Source organism: Poecilia formosa, unplaced genomic scaffold (genome assembly GCF_000485575.1).
Source record: "Poecilia formosa unplaced genomic scaffold, Poecilia_formosa-5.1.2 Scaffold3, whole genome shotgun sequence".
In the NCBI taxonomy this organism is placed as follows: Eukaryota; Metazoa; Chordata; class Actinopteri; order Cyprinodontiformes; family Poeciliidae; genus Poecilia; species Poecilia formosa.
In genome coordinates, this window is record NW_006799942.1 from 1,952,850 (window position 1) to 1,969,156 (window position 16,307).

At 40.0% G+C, this 16,307-nt stretch overlaps 1 protein-coding gene across 3 annotated transcripts; it reads right to left on the reverse strand.

The window, feature by feature from the left end:
• Positions 1-146: 146 nt before the first annotated feature.
• smg6 (SMG6 nonsense mediated mRNA decay factor) lies at positions 147-13,853 on the reverse strand. 3 transcript variants are annotated; one of them, XM_016672770.1, is made up of 19 exons: positions 13,664-13,853; positions 10,176-12,408; positions 9,856-10,048; positions 9,052-9,162; positions 8,796-8,902; positions 8,258-8,336; positions 7,551-7,661; positions 7,133-7,348; positions 6,885-6,946; positions 6,586-6,731; positions 6,157-6,270; positions 5,157-5,328; positions 4,647-4,866; positions 4,343-4,522; positions 4,088-4,255; positions 3,827-3,971; positions 3,436-3,698; positions 2,449-2,530; positions 147-2,371 (listed from the first exon to the last, which is right to left on the reverse strand). In XM_016672770.1, the coding sequence occupies exons 1-19, from the start codon at positions 13,752-13,754 to the stop codon at positions 2,238-2,240; spliced, it is 4,827 nt and encodes a 1,608-aa protein (XP_016528256.1). In that variant the 5' UTR covers positions 13,755-13,853; the 3' UTR covers positions 147-2,237. The 3 variants fall into 3 exon arrangements, with proteins under 3 accessions (XP_016528256.1, XP_016528247.1, XP_007554408.1); XM_016672761.1 differs by having other exon boundaries at positions 5,157-5,331; positions 13,664-13,852; XM_007554346.2 differs by having other exon boundaries at positions 147-2,368; positions 5,157-5,331; positions 13,664-13,850.
• Between the last annotated feature and the right edge of the window lie 2,454 nt (positions 13,854-16,307).

The window sequence follows — 16,307 nt, forward strand, 5'->3', positions numbered from 1 at the left end:
TTTACAAAGATTTATTGTGCAGAGTGCATCATTAAGCTTACAACATTCTTGCCACATTTCTCTGAAACGCTGAATAAGAACTGATGCTTTTACTTTTGTCATAACACCGTTTTAAAATGATCATTGGAACATCGACTCAGAAGGACTCGATTTCAATTAGTTTTATTGATGAAGAAAATTCAGTTTAGCTGCTTTCTATATTTGCACCACACTAAACCCGTCACGGAACCACAAGCACAACAGACACCGATGAAAACAGCTTTCTCAAAGGTTCACAGAAGTAAAAAACACACGAGTCAATGATGGAAGTCCCACAAATTCAGTTCCAGTACAACATAGTTTAAATTACATGCTACTAGCCTTTAAAAGGGGAGTGAGAATTTGACATGGTGAAGGCAACTAAGGAGGACTCATGCACTGATGTCACTAAAATGAAATCACACACAGACTGAGGTAACTTAGAATTAAAGGAAGTCTCAAAAAGCAATAATAAACCAGCAAAACCTTAAAAATGATGAACATGAACTTTTCTGGTTAATAACCCAAGTTTTGAATTTCTTTAATTTGCCAATCATCTTATTTTGTCATAAGAAGCAGAAAGAAAATATGCCAGTGTCTTTCTTTCTACAGAAGTAGTTGCTTTGATACCAACAGAGAGTGAAGGAATCCCAAGATTATCCCGACTTAAGCTGCAGGGTTTCTCAACCGTAGTCCTAAAAGCATTTTTAGGGGTTTCCCTTCTGCTGCACAACTAATTTAAATAAATAAGCGATTACCAGGCTACACAGCACACAATGAGATGCAGGAAATAATGCAATGATTTAAATCAGGGGTGGTGAGGCAGACACGTATCTAAAACATGATTAACTGTGGATCTTAAGGACCAGAGTAGAGAAAAAGCATTAAATCATTTCTCCGTTACCTCTGATTTTCATAAAACCAAGAATCAAAAATCAAAAACACTGTACTGAAAATAGCAGATAATAATTTTGAAGCATTTAATGAAAATGAAAAACAGACTTCATTATTTAGTGGCTGACCAGCTGACTATTGATCACTGCCAATCAAGATTCTCCCCCGCCCCCCAATATCTATCTGTCTGTCTGACTGGTGTCTTTCTACAAATTTACGGTGACAAATCAGGTATATTTTACCTTTAACAAAAGGAAAGATAAAACATAAAAGATCTCAGTTACAGCCTTAATTCTAAACAGGCAATGCTGATTAAAATAAATTTATCATAAAATGAACAGATTGCTAAAGAGGTATATAAAAGAACAATAAATATATGGAAATATTTGGCAATGCTACTAGATAAAAAAATCCCTCCTTTCATTACATCTGATTAAGAAATGGCCTCATAATCAAGCTAAAGTTACTTTATCACGTCTTTCTGGGATTAAAACTCCCAACAACTAAATCCACCAAATTGCATTGCTCAAAAAATGTTTTTTTGCAAATCTCCAAAAAGTTGGAAATATTATATACATGAGATAAAAAAACAAGTGAAACAAAAAAAAAAAAAAGATTTTTGCTGTTGTTTTTGTTACTGCCTTGTGTTGTTTTTCTCATAGCACAAAGGTTTCGTATTAGCATCAAGCTGGAGAAAGCTGCCAAAGAAGCATCTAGTGTTTCCTGGTAGGCAGGGAACACACACCGTCTCCATTTGATTCTTTCTCCATTGGACTCGCAATGAAGCCCAAACAAAAATCAGCCCTTTATTCTCCCCTGCTGTAGGTCTGCCTACGCCCCTCAACTCTGCTGTAGAAGCTCTTCAGTTCAAGCCACTGCCTTCAGAGGCAGGCGGTGGGTATAATATTCATTACTGCTGTTTCTAATCAAACAAGTGATTATGGACAGTTCCCCTCTCTGGTTTTATTCCTGAATCCTGCAACCCACAGACCAAACCCCTGCATTTTACCGCTTTTTCCTTTCTCTTACAATCTATCAGAGACTCTTAAGTCTCTCTCTCTCTCTCAATAGGGGAAGCTCTGTGATCCTAACACATACATACACGCAAACACTTCCTCACAAGGGGGAATCAGCTCAACAACACCACTCTGCTCTTTATTTGCTTGTATTCCTGAAGAAGTGGTTCTTTGCGTTCTCATTATCATTTCCTTTCCTCACTTATCTCCTCTTCCTCTTCTTCCTCCTCTGCTTTGAGTGCGTCTTCTCTCCTGAGTGACAAGCAGGATTCATCAGCTAGGTTCCTACGGTTTCATCCCGATCCCGGTTCAGCCCACTTTAGCCCAGCTGAGGAAAGACGGGATGTCCCTCACGGGGACGTTGCGGGTCAAAGCCTTGACGCGCAGGTTGCGATCATCCGTGAGGAGGACCACCTCTCTCTGGAGCCTCACTGTTCCATCTGTTTAGAAGAAACAAAGTTATGTCACAAGGCTGGTTCCACTCATGAAATGCGTTTTCAAGAGAGCCAGTGGTCCATACTTCTCTGAGGAGGCATGAAATCTTTTGCTTTGTCTTTGCAGTAGTGGAGACAGCAGGACAAAATCACATCATCATTGTTACCCTGAAAAAAACAACAGCAAATAAAAATCTGTGTTACTAATAGACCTGTTAACACAACAAATTTCGCTGGACAATAATTGTCCCAGATGTTACGCCGATAAATGATAATGTTGTTGTTTTGAGACCATTTTTAAGAAATATATTGCAAGAACACATTCTTAAAAACCCATAAACTTTTAATTCTAATGAATATTTAACACTGGAACAAATTTTAAATATCCATAATAAATAAACAGAATAACCAATAAAATGAATTATGAAGTCTCTGTAAACAAAACTGTCCCTCAAAAAAAGGGGCAGTTGAGACCAAAGCACCAGACTGAAGAGTTTTGCACTCTAGTGTTTGGCAGGAAGAGAGAAACTAGAAAAACTACAAATTCAATCAATCAAGTTTGCTTTAATTTAATTTACTGCTCATTGTGACAGATCTAGTTATTACCAACCAAAACAAACACCTGTTAAATTTAGTATCAGTTTCATACAGAGCCTTGGAAAGTATTTGTACCCCTCAAAACCTGATCATATCCCCTCATATTACAATCATGTATTTGGATGTATTCTGTGTGGCGGAACAACAGAGATTAGTGAATCATTTTCAGAATAAAACCATCTCAGAACTTCATCCATTAGTCTTTTGAGGTACATTTCTATCAACTTTGCAAAACCACTGGCGTCATCTCAATAAGCTGCTTAGAGTTTGCCTGTGAACATCGATTTTCAAATCTGGCAACAGATTTTCTGTTGGATTAATGTCAGGACTTTGACTGAGCCATTCTGACTCAACTGTAGCTCTGGTTGAGTGTTGCCCTGTTGTTTGTTCACAACTTTCAGCTGGTTGCACTTAATTTTAAAAAACCTGCATAGTTGTCAAACATGCGAATATGTCTGCAGACAGACGGCTCCCACCTGTTGTCCAGAGGTGTCCTCACTACGGAAGGCGATGGACTCCAGCTGATTTCCTCGGCTGGTCAGGGCTCTGAGGCATGGCTCCCTGGCTTCAAACCCTTTTTCTAAGAAAGCCACAGCAGAACGGGCCTGCTCCTGCACGGCCCGCACGTGGGCCACGCTGACGTTGTAGTTGCCTCGGCTGCCACTGCTTCGCCCTCCCATCCCCACTGCGCCGCCAAAAGGCTCCTGGCCTTTAGCCAAACCATCCAACTCTGTAATCACTGGAAGAGAGAGCACAAATCATAAAGTCTGTATGTAATTAAAAAAAAGTTAATGTTTGCAATATTTGTCATTTTAAACTTTCAAGTTAATTTGTTGAATTTATTAACTGTTTGTGTGTTTCTCTTACCGATGAGAGGCACAACGATTATGTACGTTCCACACTGGAGGAGATTCTTCAGTCCGTCCAAGTGATCAATGAAGCAATTGGTGTCCGGCACCAAAAACAAGGGTCTGACTTCCAGTTCCAACTGACCACCAGTTTGCAGTACCGCCTGAAACACACACACACACACACACACACACACAGAGAAAATAAAGCTGGATTCTGCCTCTGATAAGCTGAACTCTACAGCTCAAACCTGCTCGATTCCCTCAAACCGTTTCATACCTGGATTTTGTCTCTGCGCTTCTGCTGCTGAGCCAGCTTGTTAGCGAGGGCGTGCCGCCGCGCCTTTAGCTCCTTGATGTCATTCTCACCTTCTCCTGCCTCCTCAAAATCCTCCTCTTCTGCTGACCCAGAAAGAGATGACTCGGCCTCAAGTATGACGTCATCAGACTGCCAGCCAGACGAAGATGAGAACAACATCAGCTTTTTGTTGTGAGATTCTGTTTGTTCCTTCTGTAGATACATATACAAAGTCACCTCTTTCTCTGTTAACGAATCCTGCCTGCTCCTTGTATCTTCTGAGTGGTTAGGTGAGGAAGACATTGCCACAGACACGTATTTGCCTCCCTTGAAGGCTAACAGAGGTTCTTCTTGTCCACACAGAGCCTCCAGGAAGTACTTCAGAACCGTCACTCTTTTACAATCTGCTGCTATAGCCTGAGAAAACAGGATGAAGGTTAATATGTGCCTCAAGGCACAATGTGTATACTTGGGGCTGTGTGCCAAATGTTGAAAATAAAAGCATGTAGTCCGCAGTGTGCTGGTGTAACAACCCACTCACCATGTCGGTGTGTTTGTCCGTGTAACATGGCTCCTGTGGCGCTGCTAGCAGAGGTACAAAGCCAGCGAGCAGCTTGTCCTCCTTCAACTGAAGCACAGTCAGTTCCTCGTCTCCCTCGCCTTCATCAGTATCCACTTTGTACAGCAGCATCTCCTCGTGGTCCACACGTGCCAGTGCATTGCAAAAGTCAGCAAGGCACTGCCAAACGTCGGGACTGCACCTTGATCACCAGATTATGACAAGAATCGGTGAGATCACATCGAATCAATAAAACGCGGCGAAGTTTGTGGTTTCATACAATCGTTCTACCAAAATCTTTCAGCAAACATTTGATACAAAAGCGGTCAAATATCTGTAATTGATTCTGATAACAGAGTAATGACATTGCTATTGAGTCTGAAAGGAGCATAAATAAGTTAACATGAAGTTTCAAGACTAGAATCTAAATGTCAGGTCCACAAATGATTTCCACCGTCTTTAAATGGAAGGGAAAACAAAAATTTTACTCACTCCAGACTGCATGGTGGTGGGTTCCACTCTTCTGGATGTCCCAACATCCAGTCTGACCACACTTTGATGCTGGGCAGCAGTTCTCTCAGGTCCAGCGGGAAAGCAGAGACTCTGACCATTCCCTGCAGCTCTTCAGTTTTCCCCTCCTCTTCTCCATCTGTCATGGGTACTGCTTCTGAAAGAGAGCAACACTGAGCTTATTTTTATTTATTACTGAGTAATACACAACCAAACATAAATGAAATCAAACACGCTGATGATTTTCTCAATCACTAGCTGCGTTTTCTTTATGAATGTGAGGAAATATTTGTTGATATTCTGCTGTTGAAAAAAATTATTTTTGCAATTGCGGCATTTCCATTAAACTAAAATCATGCATGAATATGCTTGTTCACATGATGAGTCATTAAAAATCACGGCAGTGACAGATATTATCAGTTACATGACATATTCATAGTTCAGCCATCAGAGGACACGGCGGTGTCTTATTCAGGCCTTGGAGCGACAAACGCCTCGGACTTGGCAGCGGATATGCATGTGATGTTTTGGGGAAACCAAAATATATTTGGATATATAAATAACCATATATCCAAATATGTTGCACCGGATACCTTATGCAACAATTACAAGGTTCAAGGTGGGAGGGGAATACAGCATAACAATCCTGCAATAAACACTGCAAACTCCAACTGCTACAAAAACCGACAGAATGACTGACATTTTCTTTTCTATTTGAATGTTTTCTCCAAGAATCACTTCTATCAGAGCATAAATAAATGTTTTTTTTTTATTGTATATGGGCAGAAGCAGCAGAGCTGTACAACTCAGGGCAGTCGGTTTAGTAAAACCGTTTCATTTTTTATGCATTTTATTTTTGTCATCATTACAAACGCCACAAAATACTGATTAAATAGTTAATTTTACTCATTTGTAGTTAAGGACATGCACAACAAATAAGTGAGAAAAATGGAGCTGAAGGGTAATAGACCAATAGTTTTACCTGCAGGAGTTTCCTTGAGAAGCTCAGTGCATCGCTGCACCAGCAAAGCAAACATGTCCAGGCCTAAAGCTGTGCTTTGTTCTAATAAAACAGACCGGACATCTCCTTCTTCATCTGGCAGAGAAAAGGTACTTCAGTTATTATTTGTGCATAATCATGACATGCATTTTTACTTTTTTAACTTGAATTAAACACTATAAATAAAATGCTCAATTTTATATATATATAAAATTATAAAAGAGGAAATATAAGCAGCCAGGTTAAGATCTTTCAGTGCCTTCCTACTTTAAATTTCATCAGGAGAGCTTTAGTATTCTCAAATTTCCATAGCAAATATTACACCAAATATTCAGACTAAATGGATTGTGATAGCACGACGATCCATTTCAAATGTCATTTTAACTATAATCATCTGTATTTGTTTGTTACCTCTGCTGTGGGCGTTGTATATGGCAAACATGTTGATGGTGATGATCTGCAGCAGGTTTGTAAAGCCGAGCAGTGAAGGGCCGTGCTGAAGAAGAGTCTTAAACTCCTGCAGAACACGGCTCGCCACTCCGGGGAAGGACTCCATGCTGTGCAGCCGCAACACAGAGAAACACACACCCGTCAAACTTATCCGGCACTAAATCAAAATGAAAATATAATTCTCAAATAATAATTTAGCTTATTTTAAATTCTACACATTAAATTCAGGAAGAAGCTGGAAAATACGAGCCACCACTCACCCCACTTTAGTGAAGAGCTTTCCGTGTGCATGCAGGAAACTCAAAATGAATCTCTTATTCAGCTGGAGAAAAAAAGAAGGTCAGAAGTAAGCAAAAAATGCTCCAGGAAAAGACAAGTGTAAGGACTTACAGTAAGAAAAATTTGAGAGCTGTATGAAGATGAAAACAGAAAATAATTTCAGAGGAAAACCTCAATCAGGAAATATTTTATAACTACAAACCATGTATTGCAGCTAGATGGCTTTTACCTCAGTAGCACTAAGGCTGCCCAGCTCTCCATCCTGCTCTGAGTCTCTGCTGGACTCGCTGCCCCCCCTCTGTGAGGACGGGGTTGTGGTCTGGCCACTGGGACGGATCCAAATCTCCACACGTGCGCCGTCGTCCCATTTCCTTCTTCCTTTCACTGCTGGACCCTGGGAGCCTCCTTCCTGCTCCTGCCTCCTCCTTCGCTCAAACTGTTCAGCCTGTTGGAATACATCACAAGCTTTCTCTGATTCAACTGTGGATTTAAAACGCAAAATGTCGACTTGATCTCTTCAAAACGGTCGACGACTTTCTCATACACGCCGAGTATTTTAACAAGGTACAACACTTGACGTCCTAGGAAGCGGCTTTTTTTGAAAGCGTTTCCGAGTTGAGCTGTGAAAGGTTTTTCATTTGCCTTACCTTCCGCTTAGCTTCCTCAAAGAGGCTCATTAGGCTCTCCTTTGCTGTCAGGATGGGATTGGAGGCGGCCAAACTGCGCATGTAATAATACACAGCATCCAACTTTCGCTTCTGCAGGTGAGAGAGATTTTAAAATTATAAAGTGAGTAGATAATTAACTGTACTATCAAAAGACCAAAAATGTTTACTTTTAACTCGTTTTATACAATAAAGGCTAGATGTAATCTAAGAAATTACTGATGGATTATATCCACATAGTGTGACTGTAAACTATCACACACCAACAGCTGGACAGAAAGCAATGCAATCTTTTCAGCCATCATTAACATAAAAAATATATTTGAATTCTGGACTTTTAGGGACAAGATGTACACCTCATCAGATTCTCAGTTTGTTCATAACCAACAGCTGCTGGCTCTGGATCCTACAGAATGGCAAAGCGCTATTTCACTTTTTTGATCTCTGGACAAATTGGATCAGCTCAGTTTGAAAACCTTGAAATTGCCTGGATTATCCTAACACATGAATCTTTAGTGGTTGTGTGTTGTGTAATATTTTTATTTTCTTATCGATCTTTTCTGTAATTAGCAGGGAAAAGCTTTAATCTAGTGCAGTACATGAAAATAAATGAAATAAAAATGACTGTTTATTCATGGCAACTTAACGTCTGATTAAATATTTAATTTAACAATCTTGACATCACTTACTGTATAAACTGCCAACAAAGCCAGCTGGTTGTAGGGGCGTCCATTTTTAGGCGCAATCTGCTGGGCTTTCAGGTACCAGCTGAGAGGAAACAAATATGAAAACATTAGAGCAACAACATTTGGAGAACATTATAACTTTAATGTTATAATATCCTAATGCTGTGATCTGCAATTAGGATATTGCACATCACAATATCTTAAACAGGATGGTTCAAAATATTTTTCCTGGACTAAAAAGTTATATGACTTTAACACTAAAATTGAATGCCTCTATGAAAATACATATTTATTGATGTATTTCTGATTTATTCAATCTTTAAGTTTAGGATCTGTAAAACAAAATTAAGCTTAAGGATAGCATAATGATTTCTGCCAGTTGAGTAAAAGTGAATTTAAGATATTCTTATGTCAGAAATAAACTCCAGACCATTTTTAAATTAACTAAATTAAAATGTATTTATAAAACAAAAACAAATTTGAACATGAATTGAGTGTTTTTATAAGGATTTATAGAAACACTCCTGAAATAACTGCCTACCTGCGAGCCTTGCCATAGTTGGCAGAGTTAGTGGCCTGTTCTCGGTACCGTGCAATATCGCCCTGACAAATCATGCATCGCTGAGCACTGATGAGTGCATACTTTACCTAAAAGTTAAAAAACAAAGAGAAAAAGTAAGTTTAAAACCAAACAGATACATTTAGAAAACAGTCTGGTTGTAAGTAAGTTGCTTCCTGGATAGGCCCAGACAGCAGTATAATTAATAGGTTTCACACACAAAGCAGGAATTACATACCGTTTTGCGTAACGGACGGGTCCTGATAGCCATGCCATCCATGTAGTCTTCTAATGTGAACTGGTACACCGCCTGCAGCTTCTGAAGCAGCGCGTCAAAGAAAAGTGCTCCCTGTGAAATAAAGAAAATTAAAATGGTGATATTTTCTATGTAGGACTCATTCATACATGTTTCAACAGATTATCTTCCTAAACAAACAACTGTTACTGTTGTTGACAGCTGGACGGTTTGATGGACACGATTTTTCAAGAAGCTATTTAAGAGTAAAGTGTAAAAATATGTTTTATCTTCCTAGTCATGGCAGCTAAATGTCTAATTCTGAACAGTATGTTTAGTCTGCTAATTTAAATTCAAGCTCTACATCCTGAGAACAGTTCTGACAATGAATACTTGGGTCCATGTGTTGTTAAACTCTACACTGACCAGCGTGTTTTAGACGATTTAGACGAAAGGGGGAAAAAAAGCAGATTTGCCTGCTGTGTGAACGCATTAACCTCAAAATAAAACACATTTTTTTCATGATTAGATGGACCCACAAAGCATGAACACACTACATGTGTGCTGTAAAAGTTTATCACCAACATTTAATGTAGTGGTTTTCAACTTCTGAGGACTCATTGCCCACCAAAGTTCATGCCAATAAATTATGCAAATTAAAATTGCTCTCAGAAATTGAACTTTTGGTTTTGATCAGCTGTAAATCACAAGCACTAAAATTAATAACAATGTAACACTTTACACCCCAATAATGAGTGAGACTGCAAAGTGGATTCTTGACCTGCTCTTTTCCAAAGTGTGTGTTACCTCATCTAGAAGCGTGAGCAGCATGTTCCTGATGTCATGCGTGTTGTCACAGCCGGGGTCTTTGAGCAGCTGCCGGAAGCGTTCGATCACCTGGTAGAACACGTTCTTCCACAGAGCCTGATCCACATTCTGAGAGTCGGAGAACTCGATGTCCATCAGAATGATCCGCTCATACAGCCCCAAAAGGTCGGCTCTTCAAGAAACAACAACAAAGATTTCCAATATTATTATTATTTTAGTAAGTCCAGACGAGCTAAACAACAAACTCAACCCTAAAGCATTAAATCCATATTCCCCCCCGCAGCAACCAAAACACTCACCTGAGCTGGGACATGCGATCCAAGCCATCTGCACTCACTCTGTCCCTGGAGATCAAGTTACTGAGCTGAAGTTCATGAGCATCTGCAGCCTTCAGCATTCGGCCCAGCTCCTCTTCAAACGTCAACCCGCCTGCTACGCCTGGCTGGCCATACCCTGCTCCCCTGTAACTCCCGCTGAATGGACTTGTGCCCGGACTCGGGTACATACCGTTAGGGTGAGTCATTTGGTACGGCCCCATGTTATACGGGTAAGGATAGCGCTGGCCGGTGGTGGAGTTCGGGCTGTTGGTGGCTATGGGGTAGCAGTAAGGGTTGTCAGAGTTTTGGAATTTGTAGTATGCCATGGCAGCGGCCTGCTGGGACTGGAAGTGATCCCCTTGCCCCACCGGAGGGCTGCCGGCAAGCTCGTCATCCGTGTCCAGAAAGTGAAGCTGCCCATATCCCGTCCCACTCTGCAGATACAGCGGCTGTTTAAGCGCTGCGTGTTTGGACGACTGGGTGTTGGCGAGAGCAGGTTTCTGGTCAGGGTTGTTGGGGTCCCAGAGGCGTCTCACCCCTCCTCCTCGGCCTCCTCTGGTCCTGCCAGCTGCTCCTCCCCGGGTTCCGGCAGAAAAAAGCCTCTGACCCACCTCGGGTGAGTTGGAGATGTCTGTGCGGGCTGGCAGCACCAAGATACCCCGGCCCCTCCCACGAGGGACTGGGCTGTCCTTAGCGACAGGTGACTGATTATCTAAAGAAACCCGAAGGATTCCTCGCCCTCCACTTTTGTTTGACGCCTTCCACTCCTCCCCTCGTTTTACTGCACTAATTTCTTCCTTCCCCACACCTTTTCTCCTTCTTCTCCTATCTGCTTCCTCTCTGTCACACACCTCACTCCCATCCTGTGATTCTGTTGAAGAGTGTCTCCTTGGCCCCTCACATTTATCCCCCACCTCCTTGTTGTTTTGCCCAGGGAGGCGTGGCCACTTGACGCCCTCCATGCCCATGTGTTGCCTGGGGCCATCTTGGCTGGTTACACTGCTCGCTGAACTGCTGCTGTAAGTTCTGTTTCGGGAGTGTCGAATGTTTGATTTGGAATATCGCTTGGAGTTTGGTGTAGTGGCATTTAAATTAGATCTGTGTCTATCACGCTCTTCTACAACCCTGTCCCGGTGGCTCCCTGTTTTAGCAGCTTTTTCAGCGTCTTTAAAGTTGCTGTTGTTGTCCTTTATTTTATGATTTTCTCTGGGATTATCGTTTTGTTTGCTGTGGTGTGGCTCTCCTGGTTTTTCAGATTTTCTCTTGTCAGTATTAGGAGCTCTCTTGTCTTTTTCCTTCTCAGGTTTCCACTGATTGTTCTTTCTACTTTGGTTTGCTTCCTCTTCTCGTTTGGATTCCAGATGCGTCTCATTTTCTTCTTTTTTCTCCTTCTCTCCTCCTCTTCTCCGGCGGTTACCCTTCTCCTTTCTATCCGTCTTTTCTTCCTGGCATCTGGTTTCTCCACCTTGAGCACTCCTTTCTTTTTCTCTACTTGGACCCCCAACCTCCCCTTTCTCTTTTATGTTGAGTCTTTCTACTTTGCTCATAATTTTCTCCACTGTTTGGTCCACAGTTTGTCTTCCTTGCTCTGTAGGTTCTTCATTAGAGTCAGAGAATTTTACCTTATCTTTCCCTCCATGCTTGGGTATTGATTTTTTACTACTCCCTTCGCCTGCACTCAGCAGAGACTCTGGCTCCGGGGTTAGCCCTTGTTTCTTGGGGGACGGTTTATCCAGCTCTCTTCCAACACCGCAGTCCTTTCCCTGCACGTTCCTGCGGCTCCCTGGTTGATAGAACTCTCTGTCAGGCTTGCGGACTTTCTTGACAGGTTTAGGAGCTCCTGAAGCATCTTGTTGTTCTTTGTCATTTTCACTGTTTGCATCGGTTTTACCCAGAGACTGGGTGCCTTGTTTACAGTTCAGGCTGTTACTGCCGTCGCCTCTCATTCTGTCCTCATCCTTGTTTTTGGTACCTGAGAGGTCTGTGCACTCTTGTCTATCTAAAACGTCTTCGGAGACTCTGTTTTTCACACTCATCGATGACTGATCACTCTGTTGTGCTTTGGCGTCTAGAGAATGCCTCTGACCAGGTTCACCTTCCTCGCTGTCCTGATGACGGCGTCCGTGTCCAGCCGCTGGGTGGTAACGCTGCAGATCAGGACGTTTCGCTTCACACCGCTTATGCTGCTTGTGTTTTTTGCGTTCCTGTTGCTCCTCTGCAGAAGGTAGGAAGATAAGGTAAACATCAGTCATCAAGACAAAAAAAAAAATGCTGAATGTGAGAATTAAAGAGCAGCATCAGCTAAAGACACATTAATGAAATGTATATTACTTAATACATAATTACTAGTATTACTTTATATATTTATTGCAATGAGTTATGCCTTGACAGCATCTACCTGCCCTGAGGAATGCAGCACTATCTAACACTGTATGTCTAAACCATTTCAAAACACCTTAAAATCCAATGCCTATTAGTTATTTTCACACAAGAATTGTGTCAGAAACTTTGAATTTATTGTGGATTTTCTCTAAATTGACACAGAGTCAAAACAATACAAATACACACATATATATATATATATATATATATATATATGTATCACTAATCTACATTGATTGACACCATGATACTGCAAGACCCACAAGAAAATAATTATTGGCCCATTTCTACTTTTCCCCTGCTTTTATTGCTTTATTTAGTTTATCTGTGATTTCTTCTGACATACATATGAGGCAAGCAGTTAGAGAATCAAAATGAAGTAGAATGTAATGTTTACCAGAGTTTGACAACGTAATCTTAAATAAAGTATTTGTGCTTAATAAGCAAATGAGAAGTACATCTATATCTACAAGTGTAAATAACAAGCAAGACCTGTATTTTAAAAATGAAACTACTGTCATGTCATTGTTAATAACCAATGAAGTAACAGTAAACATATGAAAACATACGGATTTGACATCTAACACTACAAACTGCTACATAAAAACGTAAAAAACGACTGATAACTGACAATACCATCGGCCACCTTAGTAAAGGGTTTTAAAATAATAAACATTTGTTATCTTCGGTGATAAGGTAGCTATAATTGTTAGGTAACGTTCCCTAGTGGCATACCGTTAATGAACGTTTACTTTACAAACTTTCCGTTTAAATAACACATGATTTATGCAAGCACACAAACCTCAAATGTTTAAATATACGAATTTTTAAAAGACAGAAAGAATAGAAAGCATATTCAAACATATATTTAGCAATGAAATATTCGGCCTGGTTTGAAGCGCAGCTTCCAAAAAAGTAACGCACAGATAAGCCCAGAGCTGTGCGGCTAACAACATTAGCTACACACAAACTTAGCAGCACCGCGGGCCACTTCCTGCTAACTTAGACAGTCACCTACTGTTTTACTAGAGTTTACTGAGTCTTTAACCAGCGCTGGCACTCCTAGAAAGATGCTCACGGTCTCTTACCGTTCAAACGATCGGTCATTTGCACTGAATTTGTAGATTCTGCGCGAAGTTCCGCTGCTGAGATTCGTACTCTATCCAGTTCGTTCGCCATCTTCGCTATCAAACAAACATAACAAGTACGGTGGCCCGAACGGGTCAAATGTTCAAGCGGAGGGAATTTTGTATTCTACACAGATGGGTAATATAGTGCGTTTCCAGTCTACGGAGCCCTACAGGGGACATGGGAATTTTTTTTCTTTTGGGTTCTCTCGCAATACTTTTGCGTTTGCAGTATTCAGTTATGCCGCTTATGAGTACGTTATTGCGAGAAAACGCAAAACCTTTTGCGAGGGAACGCAAAAGTTTTGCGAGGGAATGCAAGAGAAAACTAATTTCCCATGTCCCCTGGAGGGCTCCGTACCAGTCGAACCATAAAGACAATATTTAAATTAATCTAATTACATAAATGACCAAAAACAGAAACAGGGGTTTACAAGAAATGTGAAAAGAATACAAGTCATAAAACAACTCATAGCAACCATACATAAAACAAGGTAGCAGATGTTTATTTTATTTCAAATGTATTTAAATAGGACATTAAACAACATTACATTTAAAAGAAAGAAGACACTGTCCTTCCTACAGGGCCTCTAGCCAAAGGCTAATGCAGGCCTGTTCCTTGGTTAGTCTTTTAGAAGTCAACATTGAAAATGAAATGAAACACATAAAACTAACAGTGGAATAATACTTGTAGTATTACATAAAAAATATATTTTTTAAACAGTAAAATGTAACAAATGATATAAATAGCATACCCAACCTCAAAGACAATATAACTTTTTCTTAAATCAATTGATTCTCTACATATTTTTAGCTGCAGACAGTACCCCAAAACTTATACAATCACAGATATAGAAAGACAATAATTCCAACAATAAAATACTAAAAATAACTGTTTGTAACACATGTTCCTCCGTAAGAAAAATAAGATCTTAAACCTTCATTTTTGTCTCAGCAATAGTTTCAGAATCACCACTTCAATATTGAGCAACATTAATTTGATACTATGGTGAGACCAGTGGTTCAGTTTTTTTCACATTATTTATTTATTGTTTTTTTAACTCATGATTAATATTTAAAGAAATATAAGCATAGATAAAAAAAAATAGAATTATATAATTATTACGTAGATCTTGACCTACATATGTGAAGCCTGGGGGAAGAGGTCTAGGGCTCCACATTACATAAACACACTGACTGAAAGTGTTAATATACTGTACAACGTGAAGACTTTGTACTGTATTCCTCACACTGTCCACTAGATGTCAGGATTGATTACATGGTGTGATATCTTCCCAATCTGATTTTTTCCTGTACCCTGAAAATCAGCCCAGCAACAAACTTTCTCCCCTCTACTCTCAGGGTTTCTACCACACTTTCTCTGTCCTGTTTTATTCTCATCACTTTGATTTAAACATACCTGCAATACAGAAGCTCTGCATCTGTTTGAGAGACTATATTCTAATATTCTACCCAGTAAGTAGCTCTGTGGCTGATGCTCTCTTTATTTCTTCAGCTTTATTTCCCTAGCAACACCACATTAAAGGAGTCAGACTCTCCCATCCCGTCCATTCGTCTGCCACACCGAATGTTTCGTTCTTCTTAAATGTTACTCCATCATGATTTGGCTCACTTATTTTGTGTGGTAATCAGATCATCCTGATGCTATAATAGTCCCTCTTGGTTAAAAACATAATTGCCCTATACAACAACTGATTCAGTTATCACATGTGAACTTTTATTCAAGGGATATTTCAAGATTTTGTGGTTCCATTAAAACCTGCAGAATATATAACTCTGTTGTTCTGTTAATTTAATATAAATCCAAATTAGTTGGACCTAGAGGAAGATGACCAGTCCAAGAAAGAAGCTAGGACCAGAGAACACATGTCAAAAACTTTTATTTTCAAAAACGATTCACTAGTTTATAAAAAAGCAAGGTCATAAACTGCTGCCACTTTTAAATTCATTAATGTCTGAAGAAGCCAATGTTTAAAGAATCCATCATCTGTAATCATTATAAATTGAAATCTTTTCTATTAGGTACTTCATATAACAGGAATATTTTACATGTTCTGGTTTCAATGTGACCCCATCCCTAAAATATCATATTAACAGAATAAATCAAAATTAAAACACTAAACAGAAAAAGAAATATTGGCTTTACCTCAAAATCTTCCTGGAAGTTGGACCCACAATCAATCTTCCAGCAAAATCGCCAGGAATAAGGAATATTTTTAGTGCCATATTGCCTTTTATTCCTGCTTTTCCATGGAAATAATCATCTGCTTTTCTGCAAATACCCACCAAATTCATATGTGACCATATTGAACGTTTCAAAGAAAAAGCCTGTGTGTGACCTGCTTCCATGTTTCTGAGATGGAGTTAATGAAGTATGGCTGAAGGACATTTCAGTTTCAACCTCTTCTCAGACCGGCCTATAGTTTCAGTCATAAATCCAGAAACGAATCTGGATTTATGGTAAATGAAGATGCCAAGACAGTTAGCCACTACAGAGGAGATAGTAACTGCTTATAACCTCACTTCAAAACCTCTGAGCTATTTCTTTAAAAGGTTTATTTTAAGTGCACAGGATGTACTTTGG